Raw genomic sequence first — 17,589 nt, forward strand, 5'->3', positions numbered from 1 at the left:
CAGTTTTTGTTTGCCAAGAACATTTGTTTTCAGCAGTTACAGAAAAGTCTAAACTTTCCACTGGAAATTTCAACTGAAATGACATATTTATGCTTTCATCAAAATTCTGTGTGCAAAAAAAAAAAATCCTTTTCTGAGCAGCTCTAGGCACTATTCTCTCTACTTTTTAACTTTGGGTCAGTTGTTGCAACTTTTAAGGCTCTCAGGTTGTTGTCTAGGAGCCTTGGGAAGTCCTTCTCCTTTTGTAGATTGAAGAAGCACATTTAGCTAAAATCTGTCTAAGTCTGTGTATTGACCCTGTATCCTATTGTTCCTACTGTATATAGAATCTCATCCTATGAAATGTTTCAGAGGAACAGCCGTGTTAGTCTGTATTCGCAAAAAGAAAAGGAGTACTTGTGGCACCTTAGAGACTAACCAATTTATTTGAGCATGAGCTTTCGTGAGCTGTGGCTCACGAAAGCTCATGCTCAAATAAATTGGTTAGTCTCTAAGGTGCCACAAGTACTCCTTTTCTTTTTGCATCCTATGAAATGATGTTTTAAAAAAGAATATATTGAAATGTTCCCAGCCAAACACAGAACTTTAGGGATCAGTGAAATATCACTTTAGGGAACATATGCTCTTGTGATAAGTTTTGTAACTGAAAAATCAGAGGAATGGAAGCAATGACAGCAATGTATATTCTTCTGTAGAGAGCAGAGAAAGAAACACATGCCCCTCAACAAAGGGAAAACAGTGTTCCTTGTTTATTTTTGTTAATCTGGGAAGGATATGTGCCATTATTCCTTTATCACTGTTTTTGCCTCCATCTGAATGTCAGAATGGGATTGAGTCTTGTATAGTTGCCCTTCTTTCCAGATACTCTGTGTCCCCTTCAGTTTCTATAGTATGTCAATTCTCAGTTTAAAAAGAAAAGTATATTACTGTACAAAGGAAGTCCTACGTTTTATACTCACTTTTACCAAACCATCACAGCAGTGACATGCTTATTATTCCTCAAGAGTTATTTCACTTTGTCCGGACCTGTAGTTGAACACTTCAACTTCTTTTCTGAAAATTCTGTATTCATTATAATTAATCTAAAATAATCCGCAATTGTTTACAAACGTAATTCCTTGTGGTTGACAAATGTAATTCCTTGTGGTAGGCGTTTGCGGCTGCTTTTTAAGTGGTTAGCACCCAGCAACTGTGTCCAATGTACATCACAAGGCATCAAGAGATAGTGTTTCATAGCAGCCATTGGAAGTATTTTTGTGGCTAATCCTCACAATAGGCTTTCCTCTCACTTTCAGCACTCCCACACACTTAAGGAAAGCAATATGCTAAAGTGACAGGAAACAATCAAAATGGTCACTATACACTTCATTTTTTGGTATAATCAGCATCCTAACCACATTGTCTCCATCCTCAGGCATACCCACTTCCCACCTACTGCCCAGAGCTCACGTTCGTACCAGTGCAGAGTTTTACTCATGTTGCATAGCACTCCTCACATTTTTCTGTGTTATACAAAAGTCTCCCTCTTCAGGTGCTGAATCAACACTGAGTGATTTGCCTCTCTGCACCTTTCTCTCAGCAGCAGCCTGCAGTATTGAGGCCTGAGAGATGTATTGAGTGCATAATAGTTATTGTGTTTGACTTACCTATGCCAGGCCGGCTCTACCGTTTTTGCTGCCCCACGCAGCGCTCTGAATTGCTGCCACCGTGAGCGGCTGAAGAGATGGGAGCTGCTGCCAAATTGCTGCCGCCGCGAGCAGTTGAAGATAGAGGTTGCTGCAGAAACGCCTGTGACAGGGTGGGGCCAGATGGTTACAGGAGAGCAATAGAAGGCAGATATATTAGCCCCAGGTTAAGTAGGTCCCTTTTCCCGGGGTAAGGTAACAGGGAAGGTTCCAGAACAATCAGGAACCTTCTGGAGACAATTAAGACAGACAGGCTGATTAGAACACCTGCAGCCAATCAAGAAGCTGGTAGAATCAATTAAGGCAGGTTAATCGGGGCACTTGGGTTTAAAAAGGAGCTCACTTCAGTTTGTGGTGCGCATGTAAGGAGCTGGGAGCAAGAGGCACTATGAGCTGAGAGTGAGAACACATACTGTTGGAGGACTGAGAAGTACAAGCATTATCAGGCACCAGGAGGAAGGTCCTATGGTGAGGATAAAGAAGGTGTTGGGAGGAGGCCATGGGGAAGTAGTCCAGGGAGTTGTAGCTGTTGCACAGCTGTTCCAGGAGGCACTCTAGACAGCTGCATTACACAGGGCCCTGGGCTGGAACCTGGAGTAGAGGGCGGGCCCGGGTTCCCTCCAAATCTCCCAACTCCTGGTCGGACACAGGAGGAGTTGACCTGAACTGTGGGTTCACGAAAACGGCCAAGCTGAGGGCTGCTGTGAAGCTCCAAGGCGAGCAAATCCGCCAATAAGTGCAAGACCCACCAAGGTAGAGGAGGAACTTTGTCACATGCCTTAATAGCACCCGGACTGCTGCCACTTGCAGATTGCCGCCTCAAGCACCTGCTTGGAACGTGGATGCCTGGAGCCGGCCCTGACCTACGCAGTCACAGCACTACCAGTATCTGTTGCTTTGTTTGTTAGGCTACCTTGAATATGAAAGGCACTATTATATATTACTGTATATTCAATCAAAATAGATCTGTTCTAGATAACTGTACTACAACTGTATGGTTATTCTTTGCCTCACTATAACTATTTGCAGAAAGAAAGCAGAAAATCCCATTTGTAGATATATTTTTTAATTTGGTGGTGGCTGGAATGGCTAGTAATTATTAGGTGCATGCTCTGTGCTTCAGCACTTTTCATTGCTGTAGAAATAAATCAGGAGAGGAGGGTTCATTGTTTTATTAGCTCCCTGAAGGAATCAGATTGTCTTGTGAGCCTGCACTTTTACTTGTTTTTGATTTGCTGTTAGGGAGCAATGACTCTGAATGGCACTTTGACATGGGGCTGCTAATCTAGAAAACTAAGCTAAATCCAGGCCAGGATGGAATAATTAGTGTTAAAATACGTTGAATTCGTGGCTTTTTCAGTGCAATGTATCCAAATAAAGCTTGCTGGACTTTCAGATAACGCAGATGCACCATGGATTTCTTTGTCCAAGTTACTAGGGTGCTTCAGAGATGAGTGGTCTCATAGAGTTTCAAAAGCTTTGCCGGGGGAAGCGGCTTAATGGCTTTACTGAGGCACTTCAGGCATCTGCGAAACGTTTGTTAAAAATGAGCGTAAGCAGAACAGCAGGAACAAGGGATGTGAGCAAGCTTGTGACCCCTTCTGAGTTTGTGACTGAAGAGTTCAGAATCACTGTGCCTTAATTTAAAAACTTTCTGCCACTTGAGTCTTGATGCGAGGAGTGGGGCGGGGAGGGGTAAGAGATGTGCAGGCAGAATGTGAATGTAACTCCCTCACTGCCTTGAGATACTGTAAGAGGAATTAAGAGCTATTTACACGTTCATGTAATCTGGAAATTTCTTTGCAAGAGGCAACAACTATCAGACTTAAGAAATAGCATATGGAAAAAAGAGGGAAGCTGTGAATGCCTCTTGCTACAGCAAGGTGTGTTTATGGCTAGTATATTTGACGCAAAGAATATGTATTAATGCTACAGTTCGGTTCACATGAACCGGTCTGAGGGGTATAAATGAGTGAAGAAGAGAGCTTTCTGTGAAATTCCATATCACCATAAACAAATGCTGTTCTGTGCACTCAAGAGCTGGGCCTTACAACAGAGACAATAAATGCTTTTGGTATCTTAGAGACTAACAAATTTATTTGGGCATAAGCTTTCATGGGCTAAAACCAACTTCATCGGATGGATTTTTTTTGCTGATACAGACTAACACGACTACCACTCTGAAATAAATGCTTTGTTGTTGTTGTTTGGATTCGTTTTTTGTTGTTGTTTTTTTTACTGGTGCTTCAGTCTCAAGTTCAGCTTTTAAGTGTCTTGTTGCTATGGAGAAAGAGTCTCTTGTATCCTATGCAGTGAGTGCATATAGCAATACTCCTTTCCAGTTCCGTGGTGGTGCTGTGATGCCTCTGCATTCTGCAGCTTTTTCCCAAGGAAATCCAGCTCTAACCTGTATGTTGTCTCTTGATTGTCTCTGTCCCTGACTTTTTGATCTCTCTCTCTCTCCCCCCCGCCCCTTTGTGAATGCTTTTTTTCTATCCTTTTTCTCCATCTCTACTCTTACCTGTATCTCCTCTTCTGCCTTTACTTCTCAGCAATGCCTCTCTTTACCTGCACAATTAAATGAAACTATTGGCTTGCCCTTATCTCCTTTCTCTGACATACTTTTTTCTCTGCATCTCTGCTCAGTGAGGCATACCACACTGCTCTACAAGCGATAGTACCATATATTTTTCTGCTACTCCATATTTTTTTTAACTGAAGCATTCTAGCACTCAGGTATCTAATATACAGTAGCAACAAATAATAGTACTTTGACTGAACAATAATATGACACCATTAAAGCGTTGTGAGTTCTTACTGCTGCAGGGAAAGTATAATTTCTTGCATTTCAAAAAACTTACAAGTCCACTGTTCAAGCAGCAGCACCAGGATATAGTATTTCATATATATAAAGCTGAGTTCATTGCCACTGCAGGGGTATGGAATGGTCACAGGTATGCAGTCTGAGAGCATCAGTTTATAATGATCCATGCCCACAGGCTATCCATCCAGAGTTTCTGTCACCTGCTAACTGTGTACATGTGGTATGCTTATATGTAACTGGTGATTTCCCTTTTGGAAGAATATGCCAGAAGAGTGGGTATCGGGGCAGAGCAGGAAGGGGGGCGATATGTGAGGATGGAGTGAAGCGAGAACCTACATAGGTTCTGAAAGTTAAGAAAAACATCAGACCTTTTGAATACTCTTCTGAACAGAGCTCCATAGCTGTTGAGTTTCCCTTATCAATAGCTCTTACCCTTATAGGAAACCTCTATACATATTTTTCCAAAGTTGAGGCTAGGTTACTGAGTGCTTTTATATATGTACTCTTGCCACACTACTGCTGAGGTCTGCAAGGATTAGATAAAGGGGAAAAGTAGAGTATTTTTTCATTTTGGTGAGTCCTGAATGAACAGGGGGAGCTTGGAAAGGGCAGAGTACCCGCTGTGAATACAAGCCCCCCTTTTCTTGTCTTCTCCATAGTTTTTATGTAGTTGATCACAAGTTTTTCAAAAGGCTCAGCTCCCATTTAGGCCCCTAAATGAAGTGGCCAGGTTTTCAACGTTCTGAGCACCCAGCAGCACCTGTTGAGCTGCTGAGCACTTCGGACAACCTAGTGCTAGCTGTATTGAACTGGTCTTTTTATATGCAGCAGTCATGTGCATGTGGTTGGGGTGAAGTGGCCCCACTTGTTCATTTGGTTACCTTCACTTTAATATTATATTACATTGAAACTCAGTCTGTTCACTGAATTATCTCTGATACCCTGCTGTGGAGAAAGCCAGCTCATCTGTTCCTGCTGCTCTTAGCTGAGATTGTTATTAAACTTCCATTTGTTAATTGCCCTGTGTCTGTTACCAGCCTGGGGAGTCTAACCTTGCCACTGTGGTGGCCACCCCTTAAGCACATGCATCTGTTTACCTATGCTCAGGTATCCTTTCTTTCTTGGGCGAGCATTGGTTTGGCCACTCAGGCACAGAATCAGGTTACACCTCTTTGTGGATCCTCTTAAATTGCATCCATATTTCCTTAGTCTCCTGAGAATAACCCAGAATTTCAGCTAACCTGTACCACACTCTGTACATTTAACACAAGGGTGTCAAACTCCTTCTGTTCTGAGGGTTGAACTCCTTTCCCAGTAATAGACCATGGGCCAATAAAAGATACTACCTCACTCACCTTGTTTCTCTGATATTCTGGGACTGACAGGGCCACAACAACTCTGCATACCTGGACCAGGTTGTAAGTTTAGGACTTTATGCTGCTTTCAATCCACAGTGGCACTCTTGCTGATATCCGTCATTTTTTTTCTAATTCTGTGGCTGAGTTGTAGACGAAATATTCCTTGAACCAGAGAGAAAGAGAGAGTGATTCTGTCTTCTGGTGGTGGTTAGGGCACTCGCCTGGGAGAGGCAGACTCAAGTTTCAGTCCCTGCTCCAGTGCATGATACTTGTATATACAAAGCAGAACAGCTGCAGCAGGAGATAGTGAGAGAGAGCCACCTCAGGATGCCCAGTGGTTAGGGCACTCACCTGCTATGTGGGTGACCCCCATTGAAATCCCTGCTCTGAATGAGGTAGAGTGAAGACCTGAGCCCAAGTTTCCCACATCCCAGGTGAGTGTGCCAACCACAGGACTCTAGGGTATAAGGCTGGGCACCACCATATCCCCCTCCATTTTGTGAATGGGGACTAAGTCCCCTTGTAAATATACTGCCATCCCCATTTTTTGGCAAAAACTATTTGCTAAATTTATGCTGAATTTGCATACAGTTTCGGTCAACTCAGAACTGCATTTTTCAGCAAATAGACTATTCTGAAAAAATTCATCCAGGTCTAGTCTGTGGGAGATTTGCTCAAAGATCAAGGGTTGAGCCTAGCCTTTATAGTAACTGAACTGATGGTTGTTATTGGTATTGTAGTAGTGTCTGCAGGCCAGGGCCCCAGTATACTGTAGAATCATCTAACAAATCACTGTTTATTCAGCGCCTCAGTATCTTGCTGTACTATGTGGACCTCTCATCGTCATTTTCCTCAACTTGATCTGTGTCTCTTCCATGTTGGATTGTGTGTCAGTGTGTAGCAGAGTAGTTTTCTATCCGTTCTATCTACTGATGCTGGAATGGAATAAGAATTTCTAACAAACAGCTTCCTGTGTAGATGCTTGATTAAGTTAGACTGTGAGCCCTCAAGTCAGGGACAGTGTCTTGCTATGTGTTTATACAACGCTTGGGACAGTGTGCCTCCAACTTGGCTTGCGATTTTTTTGGCACTGTTACAATATAAAGAATAATAAAACCATGTTATTATATGTCATAGTAAATACAGACTTCAAGTGCAATAATATAAAGGATGTCACTGTGGAATCTGGACCTCAACCATCAACGTGTAAAAGAGTGGCAGAAAAATCTTGTGGGCTTTTCCAAGGTTAACTGCTCATATTTCCATGCAGACACCACTTTGTTGGCTTGCTTTTTCTCATTAAATATAAAGGTTATGGAGAACAAGGCCCTAATCTTACAGTCATCCCAGCACAGGGGACTTGTTATAAAGTTGGAGATGGGGTTGCTTATTGCAAGTGGAAAATCAAAGTTGGTATAAGGGGAATATAATATATACTAAATTATTCATTCTACATTTATAAGTAGATTCATTTAAGAGTTACATATTTGTATTAGTGGTACTGTACATGCATCATAAACACACAAGCGTGCTTTTAAAAAAAGTGATGTGTGTTTATCGAGTGAAGAGAATTATGAAACACAAATACTCCATCATAATTTCTTTGGCAAGATGAGCCCAACTGTGATGCTGAAGACTCTGACAGGCTTTCTTCATCTTGCAAGCCTAATTAGGTTTCTGAAGAAAAGCCTACACAGTTGCATTTAATGCCTGCAAATAAGATGCTAAATCAAAGAAGGATGTTTTGGAAAATAACACCTTTTTTCTTTCAGTTAAATGGAAGGGAGAGCAAGCCACGTATTTTGAACCTGTTCCTTCTCCCATTTAAGTCAGTAGAAAAGTCGCTATTGTAATGGAAGCAGCAACAGGCTTGTTATTTGCATATCAACCAGTTGTGTCTGGTCTTTACATGGATGCGTGGTGGGAGGTGGGACATCAAGAGACTTTTCCCTCTGAGGCACACGTAAAGACCAGACAGAACTGTGCAGCCACTGCATTCTGGAGAGAACAGGCCCTACTGAGTTCCAAGTGAGCAAGGAAGGTTGTGGAATCCCCATCAGTGGCGGTTTTTAAGAACAGGTTGGACAAACACCTTTGAGGGTTGGATGAGGTTTACTTTATCCTGCCTCAGCACAGGAGGCTGGACTAGATGACTTGGCAATGATACTTTTTGTGATATGAACATCTGCCTGCTGGGATCACCAAAAAGCCATCAGATGGTAACTGTGCTGTGAGGCACTTAAAGCATTAACACTGATTTAGTTGGGGATTGGTCCTGCTTTGAGCAGGGGGTTGGACTAGATGACCTCCTGAGGTCCCTTCCAACCCTGATATTCTGTGATTCTTTGGTTTTATGTAGATCTCACTTCCGCCAGATGTCGTGCTATCTGGGTCACATCCATTCCCTACTGACATGAGCTGGATTTGAACCAGCAACCCTGAGGCTTTCCATCCTAATTTCCTGAGCTATACAATCACCCATTGGGTCTAGACTCACATTTTGTGTATGATTATAATTTCATGTCTTTCTGAATGAGAAAAATACATGTAGTTTCATCCTCCATTTTGTTCATTTCCTGCCCTCCCCTTTGTAAAATCTCTGTGAGGCCTAAGTGCTCAAAGATCTGTAGTGATGTTAGACAAGGCAAAATAACACTTCAGTGTAAATTTCGTTGCTGGAGCTAAGTAGGTTGCCACAGTTGTGTAATTTCAGCAAAAAATCAAGTTATAACCCAGGCAAGACTAGTACTATAAAAATCAAAATGACCCAAACAATCTCAGGATTTAGGTAAAGGATGCCTGTTGCAAAAAAATAAAGGAATGCGCTATTGCTTATTTTAAAACCAAGGGAAATGCAAAGGCAAGGGAAATGACTGTACAATATCTGTGTGTGATCATTTGAGAGTTCCACGCTATGCTAGGATTTCTCTCTGGCATTCTAATCTGCCTCAAGTGGCTAAAGTCTGTTAGCTTTCTGCAGATGGAAACAGATCTTGACTTTGCGACGCACAGTCCATATCCTTGCGGGATGGCTCTCAAAAAAGATTAGCTTTCTTACTGAGTTCATTCTGACATTAAAATATGTCTAGCTTGTAGTGATTTAAACATTAACACAGATGGTCTTAGCCATAGTAACCCATCTGTGTCCAGTGATAAAGTTCATCTGCTCAGTTCATGTAGTGTATTGTTTTCTTCATCTGCAGATATAGAGGCTGTCACAGTTCAGGGCAACTGCACTCATATTCCCCCTCCATGGTCCAGTGAGGGCACCCACTCTATGCTCCAGGCTCCTCAGATGTCACTTTCTTGGGTAGAGACCCACATCTCCCTCCTTCCCTGACTGGGGTTTTTCCAGGATGCACAGTTCCCTGCCTCCACTGTGAATTCCTCAGCAATTCAGACTTCCTAAGCCAGCCATCTTTGCTTTATCCTGAGAGGCTGTAAACAGAATAATGGCCCTTGGGTCTAATATACCACACACAAGCAAGCACATTTATTCTTAAGGTGAAAGCACTACACTGAAAACATAAAAACAATAAAAGAACCTACACACGTACTAACAGGCATACCAGTGATCACTCCAACTCCAATCAGGGTCTGGCAGGTGAACAATCCTTCAAACCCAACCAAGGGTTTTTTCATGTGATCACAAGTTCATAGCAGCTTTTGGCTCAGAACAAGCACGCCCATGAATCTCTGACTCACTGCTTTATATAGTTTGGGTTTTTGACCTACAGAGATTGTGACTAGATCATCAGCCAGACAGTGTTCCCCTCCTCAGGTCGAAGCTTCAAAAGGTTGGAGATGGTAATTTGCATTCACCTCTCCCCATCTCCCGGCATTTCCTAGGAATTCCACCTAACTTTGTTTGCCTGGCACATGGTTTAAAAGAGAGCTTTGAAGCTTATAACACTTCCCAAAGTTTACATTGGCCACGTCTCCCACAAGAGAAGTTCCAACCCCACAATAATACACAGATGATGGAATGCAAAGGTACTTAATTCAATAAGGTTTAATTTAATTCAGTAAGGTTTGTCCAGGATAGTGCAGAAAATTGCCATAACTGTCACATAGGATTTGTGCATATTTTTTTAAAAAAACTCTTTGGAAACAAGCTAGTTCATATGTAGACATCACCTGGAATATGGCTGTCTTCATAGGATTTTTTGGGTAGCCCCCCTGAGGTGCTCTGTAATGGAGGAGGGAGGATTTCTGGCTACGGGGAGGCATAGGAAGAAAGCTCGAGAGAGACTGACTTAAGGGCTTATAACAAAGGAAAGTATGGTGGAAACCTGCAGCAGAACACACATAGGAATAGCCAGACTGATTCAGATCAATGGTTTATGTACTCAGTACTCTTTCTCTGAGAGTGACCAGTACCAGATGCTTCAGGGAAACTACAAGGAATCCCACTGTGGACAATAATGTAATAACCTATCCATAAAGGAATGTTCTTCCTAACCCCACACAGGTAGTGGTGGGCATTTCCGGAATCATAAGGGTTTATATCCTCCCTCAAATTAAAAATGATGTGCATTTGCGCTGGAAACACTCTGATATTCTCCTAACCCCAGGTCATTTAACTCCAGGTAGGAAAAGGTTCTCTCTTAGGAGCAACCTCTTTACAATGATGCATTTTGTGGACTTAATGGCTAAACTAACATACAGTAACTGAACACCTCAGGTCCACACTCCCTGGTGTGTATGCAGGACAGAATTGCTTGTGTGACTTTGTAGAGATGCACTGGGAGCATCTCTACAGTTTCCACGGTAAACATCTGATGAAGTGAGCTGTAGCTCACGAAAGCTCATGCTCAAATAAATTGGTTAGTCTCTAAGGTGCCACAAGTACTCCTTTTCTTTTTGGGAGCATAAGGAGACCCTTTTACTGTAGAGCCTATGAACAGGCCAGCCAAAGGCCAGGGGGTAGTTTTGGTGGTGGTGGTAACAATTGTCTCTGTCTTTCTAATAACTCCCAAGTTCCCATCTCCTCTGGGAAGCCCAGGTGGATTGCCAGATTTTTTTGTTTTACTCCTACATCCCTAAGAGGAACCCAACTGAAAATGGGTGAGAGATGATTTAACCACAAGGAAACAGCATAATTTACAGCAAGGGAGCAATATGAAAGTCACGTTCTGTGCCCTGGACAGTGTTCAGGGAAGATACTTTACAAAGGTTTGTCCATTTAAAGAGGGAAGGCTGGGGAGATACAGTAATAGTGTGGAATAGACCCCCTCCCCCACCTCTTTTGCTAATCTTTTCCCCAAGATCAGCAGAATTTACCATGACAGGCCTTACAAATGCTCCCAGTTGGGTTGTGTGCAGATGGCAAATACGGATTTCAGAATGAAGTATAATCGGTGAGAAAGGAGGAACTATGTCTTTCAGAGGAGCTGGAGGGAGACCTTGAGGTACTGAAATCAATAGGAGTAATGAAAATAGAGATTCCCAGGAAGATCTGTTCCCAAGGAGGGAGTGAGGATTGTGGCTGAGGGAGACATGAAGCCCTAGGAGCAGAGAGAGTAAATCCTCCAAATATTACAATGAAGCTCCCTAACTCTACTTTGCATAGGAATAGCTTGTTAGCTTAGAAAATATTCTGACAAAAGCAGTTGCTGTTGCTGCTCCTTGAAGCATTGATTTGATGAGTGGAAAATGGTGACTGATTTGCAGCTGGCAAGAGTGATAGGACAGGATGGGGGACCATCTGAAAATGGATTTGGTAGCCAGCACTGAAGGCTTCCATATTATATCCCAGGGGTGCAACCATGTACCATGAATCTACTGAGCCAAGTGGGGCTGTAATTCTGCAATTTTGTTTTCGTGCACAAAGTGGTAAACTAATTTGTTTAGTTAGCAAAACTATTTCCCCATGTTTATTCCTCCCCCCGCTGTTCCTCAGACGTTCTTGTCAACTGCTGGAAATGGCCCACCTTGATTATCACTACAAAAGGTTCTCCCCCTCCCCCACTCTCCTGCTGGTAATAGCTCACCTTACCTGATCACTTTCCTTACCGTGTGTATGGTAACACCCGTTGTTTCATGTTCTCTGTGTATATAAATCTCCCCACTGTATTTTCCACTGAATGCATCCGATGACGTGATCTATAGCTCACGAAAGCTTATGCTCAAATAAATTTGTTAGTCTCTAAGGTGCCACAAGTCCTCCTTTTCTTTATACAGGATTTTGTGTTACACCTTAGTCTGGGGGTGAGTATGGCTAATTGTAGTTAAGTTTGTTTTTTTCTAAAACGATGGCCTTTTAGCATGTCTGTAGTAGGAATAATGCAGACCGACAGCTGATACCTCTCAGTCCTGATCTGTTATCCCAGTACAGTGATCTGTCCTATGAGATGATGGCTATAACACCAGTGTCATGTGGTGGGAGTTTTGGGATGTGGGTATATATCTACTAAAAACTCCAATCGAAGCACTAAATTCAAGTTCAGTTGTAGGCGAATAGTCTCTTTAGATACCACAATGATAGATGCATAATGGGGGAGAAGGGGAGGTTGAAAATAGAGCTGGTTAAAAAAAATGGTTTTCTTGCCTCACCAAAAAATCAACAAACTATATTTTCCCCATTTTCAAAATTTTCTATGCAAAATATGGACTTTTTGGTGAAATATAAAAAACTGAAATATTTTGGCTGAAAAAACCAAAATCTTTAGTTTTGGGGTGTTTTTTAAAAAATTAAATAGCTATATTTTCTGTGGAAAGCAGACCTGTCATAGTACAACCCCATCTGGGGTACTCTCCCATGGCAAGCTGCAGCATGACTGATGTGCCTGCCTCAGTTTCCCCTCTCAGGTAACCCTAGGACTCTACATCCGGCTCCCTTGCCTCAACACTACTGCTCTTTGGGTAGTTTATTGCTGGTTTATTGCAAAAACATTGTGCAAATGGTCCAGCACATAAGTCCCAACACATAGTCCATTTATTGTTTCAGTGCAAGTAATCATTAAAACCCCAAGACAGTTTGTCCCTTGTTGCCCCACATACCACTTGCCAATACCGTCTGCCACACCATGATTCTTTGTCAGTCCTCTTCTGTCCCTCTTCTGTCTGTCTTCTCTCCCTCCTTCTAGATGGAGTTGTGACCCTGTTCTCCAGTGTGGAACTCCAGAGCCTCTCTGCTGGGAGATCATCCTCACCAAGGGAGCATCCCTCACCCTCCTTGGCCTTCTCACTGTTCCTCTGGGTCCAGCTCTCTAGGGTGGAGATGTCAATGTGTAAGCCCCTCTGCTGCTCCCCTGTATTCAGCTCTCACCCGCCCTTGGTTTAAGCTCTCCATCTGAGAGAGAGCAGGCACCTTTCTCTGCCACTTCCTCCTGCCTTCAGTCTTCTCCCAGGATCCAGTGCTCTAAAGCAACCCCTCACTCACCAGGTCTACCTTTCCTCTAGGCCCAGGTGCCCTTTTCTAAATCTGATTGTGGTCAACTGACCAGGCGCAGGTGCACTGGCCCTGCTTCTTCTTAAAGAGCCAGTGTTACCCTGTGACAAGACCTTTTCATGAATAATTTTTTTGGTCAAAATCCCGATTTTCTGTCAACAAAAGGTTTTGAGGGAAAATTTTCAACCAGCCCTTGTTTAAAAGCATGCTTAAAAAAAATAAACCTTCCTAACTCAATGTATGTGTAGCATTACCTCTGTGATTCATCAAAGTAAATGTTATTTCAGAAGTGGATCCAAGTTACTGATTTTTGGAGGTGCTGGGAATTCACAAGTTCCATAAACTTCAACTAGAGTTGTAGATACTCATCTACTGTGAAATTGTGGTCCTTAAAATATTGAAATATGTGGGCAATCACGTCCCCATTTATAAAATGGGAAGAACGTTTCCTTTGTCTTGTTTACATAGATGACAAGCTTTTTGGGTACAGACTGTGTCTTACTATGTGTGTATACAATGCCTAGCATAGTGGAGCCCCAGCCTTGGTTGATGCCCGTAGCTGTTATGGTCATAGCAATCGTAATATTAGGGAAGGGGGTGAAAACTTTGTTCTCTTCTTTGAGTAACTTGATGTTCTTTATTTTAAGGGCATCCAGAGAAAGATGAGTACCTTAACAGCATGCATAACAACACATAATATTTGCCTGATTCTAATATTGGTTGGTATTAGGGAGTTTCAGACCCAAACACCCTAGGAATTTTTGAAGTGGTTGTGTACTGTGGGAGAAGTGGAGGAGATGGGTGGGGGCAGGGGAATGGAAGCCAGTTAAGTGTGTTCTCTTTTGTTGCTGTTGTCAATCATTAACTCCTCGTTAACCTTTTGGAGTTCAGAATTCATCCACTTTTTAAAATATTCCTACTCAGGAGCTCTCAGTGCAGGAAAGATTCATGGTTGATTGGGATGGGAATTAGTTTTCGTCTTGGAATGTGCCAATACAGTCATTCCACTGGGTGTGTTCAAGTGAAAGGGAATATATGCTAACAGAAGTGAAGTATATGCTAATGGAAAGTGAGTGAAATCAAGAAAGAATGGTTTATAATACATGAGTACATTCCATAGGGCATACAGCTTATCATTTACATTGTGGATGCCAGATCTCTTCAGCTTTGTTTTGTGGTTCTCTGATCCATAACACAAAACAAATGGTTACACTGATTAACATACAAGGTAGTCTCTTTCTCCTCAAATGGTGTGTATTTATGTATAGAAACAGGTCTATTTTTTGAACGGGTATTTGGTAAATTGGTTTCACGAAGACTTGCCAGTTGATTTCCCAGTAAAATAACAAGTAGGGTGCACTGACACAAAGTTAACTACAAATCACTAAACACTACATTTTGGGCCAATTTCTCTGCTGCTGTTCCTGCATTGAAGTCAAAGGAGTTTTGCCAACAGAGAATTTGGCCTGTTGTCTTTTGTTTGATGTTCAAAAATGCCTGATTACTCAGTGAGTCTTACAAGATTGGGAAAACGTTGTAGGGATAAATCAAGTTTAGACTGAAACCATCTCTTCTAGGAAATAATGTAGAATTAGGGTAATCAGTGGCTAATTTAATTTCTGAACAAGCTCTGGCACTGTGTTAATTGCTACAGTCCAAACTGGTGTAGCCCAGGTTGATGGCCTTATACCAGTAACAATTTTGGGTTTTGGGGGGTTCTATTCATCAGCTAATTCAGTTAAAAAGCACATTACTGCATGCACAGGGTTTTAAACTGGGAAGCTGGTGTCTGTTGCCAAGCGGAATAATCATTTTAAGTAGCTGAAATAGATTAGTGCATGTTGGCAATTTTCATTTGTGTATAAATTTATTTTTAATGTTGCGAGGCATTGTTGGATGTTGCAAACATTAAAAGAGCTTGACGATATCTGAACTAGGATTCTGGTGTCAAACAGTAGGTGGAAATTGATTTTATTCTCATCATTGATTAAAATTTTATTAGCAGCCTTTAAAGATAGTGGCAAGGCAGCTCTTCAGGGATGAACAACCTGAAGACTTGCCTTCCTGTTTCCATAGCAACACAGCATTTTCATCCTTTCAAGGAGACCTTGCTTGCATCATGTACTGCAAGGGTATTAGATTCAGAAGAGAACTGTGTTAACAGTTCAGTATCTCGCTCTTTGCCCTAAATTATGCGGCATGAAATGAAAACAAACTAAATTTAAACAAGAAAAAAAACTCTTCCTGTGAAAGATCAGTCTTGTTACTACATTTTCTTTTTAGATGTTAATTGCACTAGACGAAGAAAAATAGTTTGTCCTTTTAATTGTTGTGCTATTTTAGAGGCATAAAGTCGTGGCCACACTGCTGAAAAAGGGGAATATTTGAAAGCTGAGGTACTGTGTTTTTGAACGGACTGCTCAGTTGTAAAACTACTCCTTATGCAAATGACTTCATCAGTGAAATCACCCTCTTAACAGTAGTAGTTCCCAGTATAGTGGTCATTATTGATATATTTACAATTGCCATCAGTACTACATTAAGTGCAGGGAAGATGGGAAATATTGTAGTAATGAGGCAAAAGGCAAAATTGTAAATGGTGACCTTGGTTTGTGCTAGTTTTCTGATACTACGGACCTCAGCACTGGAAGTGTGCCCTGTTAGAGGTGGCATTCTCAGGCATAACATGAAGAATCTGAGAGTTTGGTACCCAGGATACGTACACCCATGTGAGACATTTCAGGTCACCCAGAGTTTGATGCATATTTATCACTGCTAATTTAACACTGTCCCACTACTGGATACGATGTCAGTGCTGACCAAGTGTTTTTGATTATCAAGGATATAAATTAATAGATTTGTCAATTTTAAAACCAGAAGGGATCATTGTGATCATCTGGTCTCACCTTATGCATAACACAGGCCACAGAACCTCACCACGACAGTTATGCATCAAACCCTTAACTTCTGTTTGAGTTATAGCATATCTTTTAGAAACACATTCAGTCCTGACTAAAAGACCACAAGTGTTGGAGAATCGCCCACATCCCTAGGTGAGTTGTTCCAATGCTTTTTTTGTCTCTCTCTTAAAAATGTGCCCCTTATTTCTGAATTTGTCTAGCTTCAGCTTCCAACCATTAGATCTCTGCATGACTCTAAATACCCAGATGTGCTTAAGTGTCATGCAAGCAGATTGCAGATTTCTATTTCAGTGCTGTGGTGATTTACATTCTGAATTAAAAATGCTATTTTAATGTAAACATTTTACAGTAAACAACCACATAACAATGAGAGAAGTATTTAAGTGATGTGTACAGATGCAGGTCTGTACAATATTTTCAGTTCTGGCATTCAGAATGTTTTATTTTCTATTCCTCCATTTGTGTAAATTTTTCTGCAAAGGGTATTTGAAACATATCAAGGTCTATCAATAAAAAGCTAGAGCTTTCCCAGTAGCTGTTGCTATAGTTACACAGTGCAGCTCTTAGCATCATGCACAGTAAGTAAAGCACCTGCAATTCCTTAAAAACCCTTATTTGCAGGATAAGATAGAAAGAGACACTGCTGGCACATGGATGCAGCATTAACACCAGAATTCTTGGTTGCTTTGAGATTCTTGCTTCTTTATTCATCCAGTGGTCTGTGAAAATATCTTGTGGAGGGGGAGCAAAGGGGAAAAGATCTGTCTCAAAAGGTGCCTGATACCTTCTGCTTCTTAGGGAAGTAGTCTCTGCAGTTGCCTAGAAATCAGAAGATAAAGATGAGCATGAAGATGAGCTTAGAAAAATTTTGGTTTAGAGCATATCCCAAGGAAGACTATAGTGACTGAAACACTGGTGTGTTTTGGTTTTAAATGATACCACATCATCGGTGCTGGCTTACTCCAAATATAACCCACCCTCTCCTCTTTCCAGTAAATGGCAGCCTTCCCTCTAGAAATGTACCACCAGAATGACAAGCCTCTGAAACAAATAATCTGATCATCTTTGCAATGGCCTTTTAATGCAGTGGTGGAGAATGATGTGCCTTTTCTGGTTGTGGAGTACAGTAGTTAAATATATCCTTAGGTATTTTAATAATACAAATGTTGAAATAAATATCTTTGGCACTTGGAATCAGCTTTTTAAAAGCGTAGCTCTGGTATGCATAAAAATTCCAAAACCTGAATTTTTCATCTTTTTTAAACTGGATCTTCTTAATTTAAAATTAAGAATATATAAACATAATTCTAGTTCTCATTTCTACTTGGTATTCTGTTTATATAGCATTTTAAAATTTTGAAACATTATAAAAGTAAGCCTTCGTTAACTGATGACTCCTAACCTGATC

General features: G+C 41.5%; 2 protein-coding genes across 3 annotated transcripts in view; one reads left to right on the top strand and one right to left on the bottom strand.

Annotated features, from left to right (window-relative positions):
- Positions 1-17,589, top strand: part of SERGEF (secretion regulating guanine nucleotide exchange factor) — a 256,381-nt gene that overhangs the window by 212,664 nt on the left and 26,128 nt on the right. Inside the window, exon 11 of one of the 2 annotated variants that reach the window (XM_048855834.2) lies at positions 12,956-13,099. The exons of the other annotated variant lie outside the window; for it this stretch is intronic. Within the exon in view, the coding sequence (XP_048711791.2) occupies positions 12,956-13,099 (144 nt within the window). The remainder of the gene's footprint in view (positions 1-12,955; positions 13,100-17,589) is intronic. 2 annotated transcript variants of the gene reach the window in all.
- KCNC1 (potassium voltage-gated channel subfamily C member 1) overlaps positions 14,331-17,589 on the bottom strand; it is a 211,099-nt gene continuing 207,840 nt past the window's right edge. Inside the window, exon 3 of the mRNA XM_048855833.2 lies at positions 14,331-17,000. Within this exon, the coding sequence (XP_048711790.2) occupies positions 16,948-17,000 (53 nt within the window). The 3' untranslated portion in view covers positions 14,331-16,947. The remainder of the gene's footprint in view (positions 17,001-17,589) is intronic.

This window comes from Caretta caretta, chromosome 6 (assembly GCF_965140235.1).
Source record: "Caretta caretta isolate rCarCar2 chromosome 6, rCarCar1.hap1, whole genome shotgun sequence".
Classification (NCBI taxonomy): domain Eukaryota; kingdom Metazoa; phylum Chordata; order Testudines; family Cheloniidae; genus Caretta; species Caretta caretta.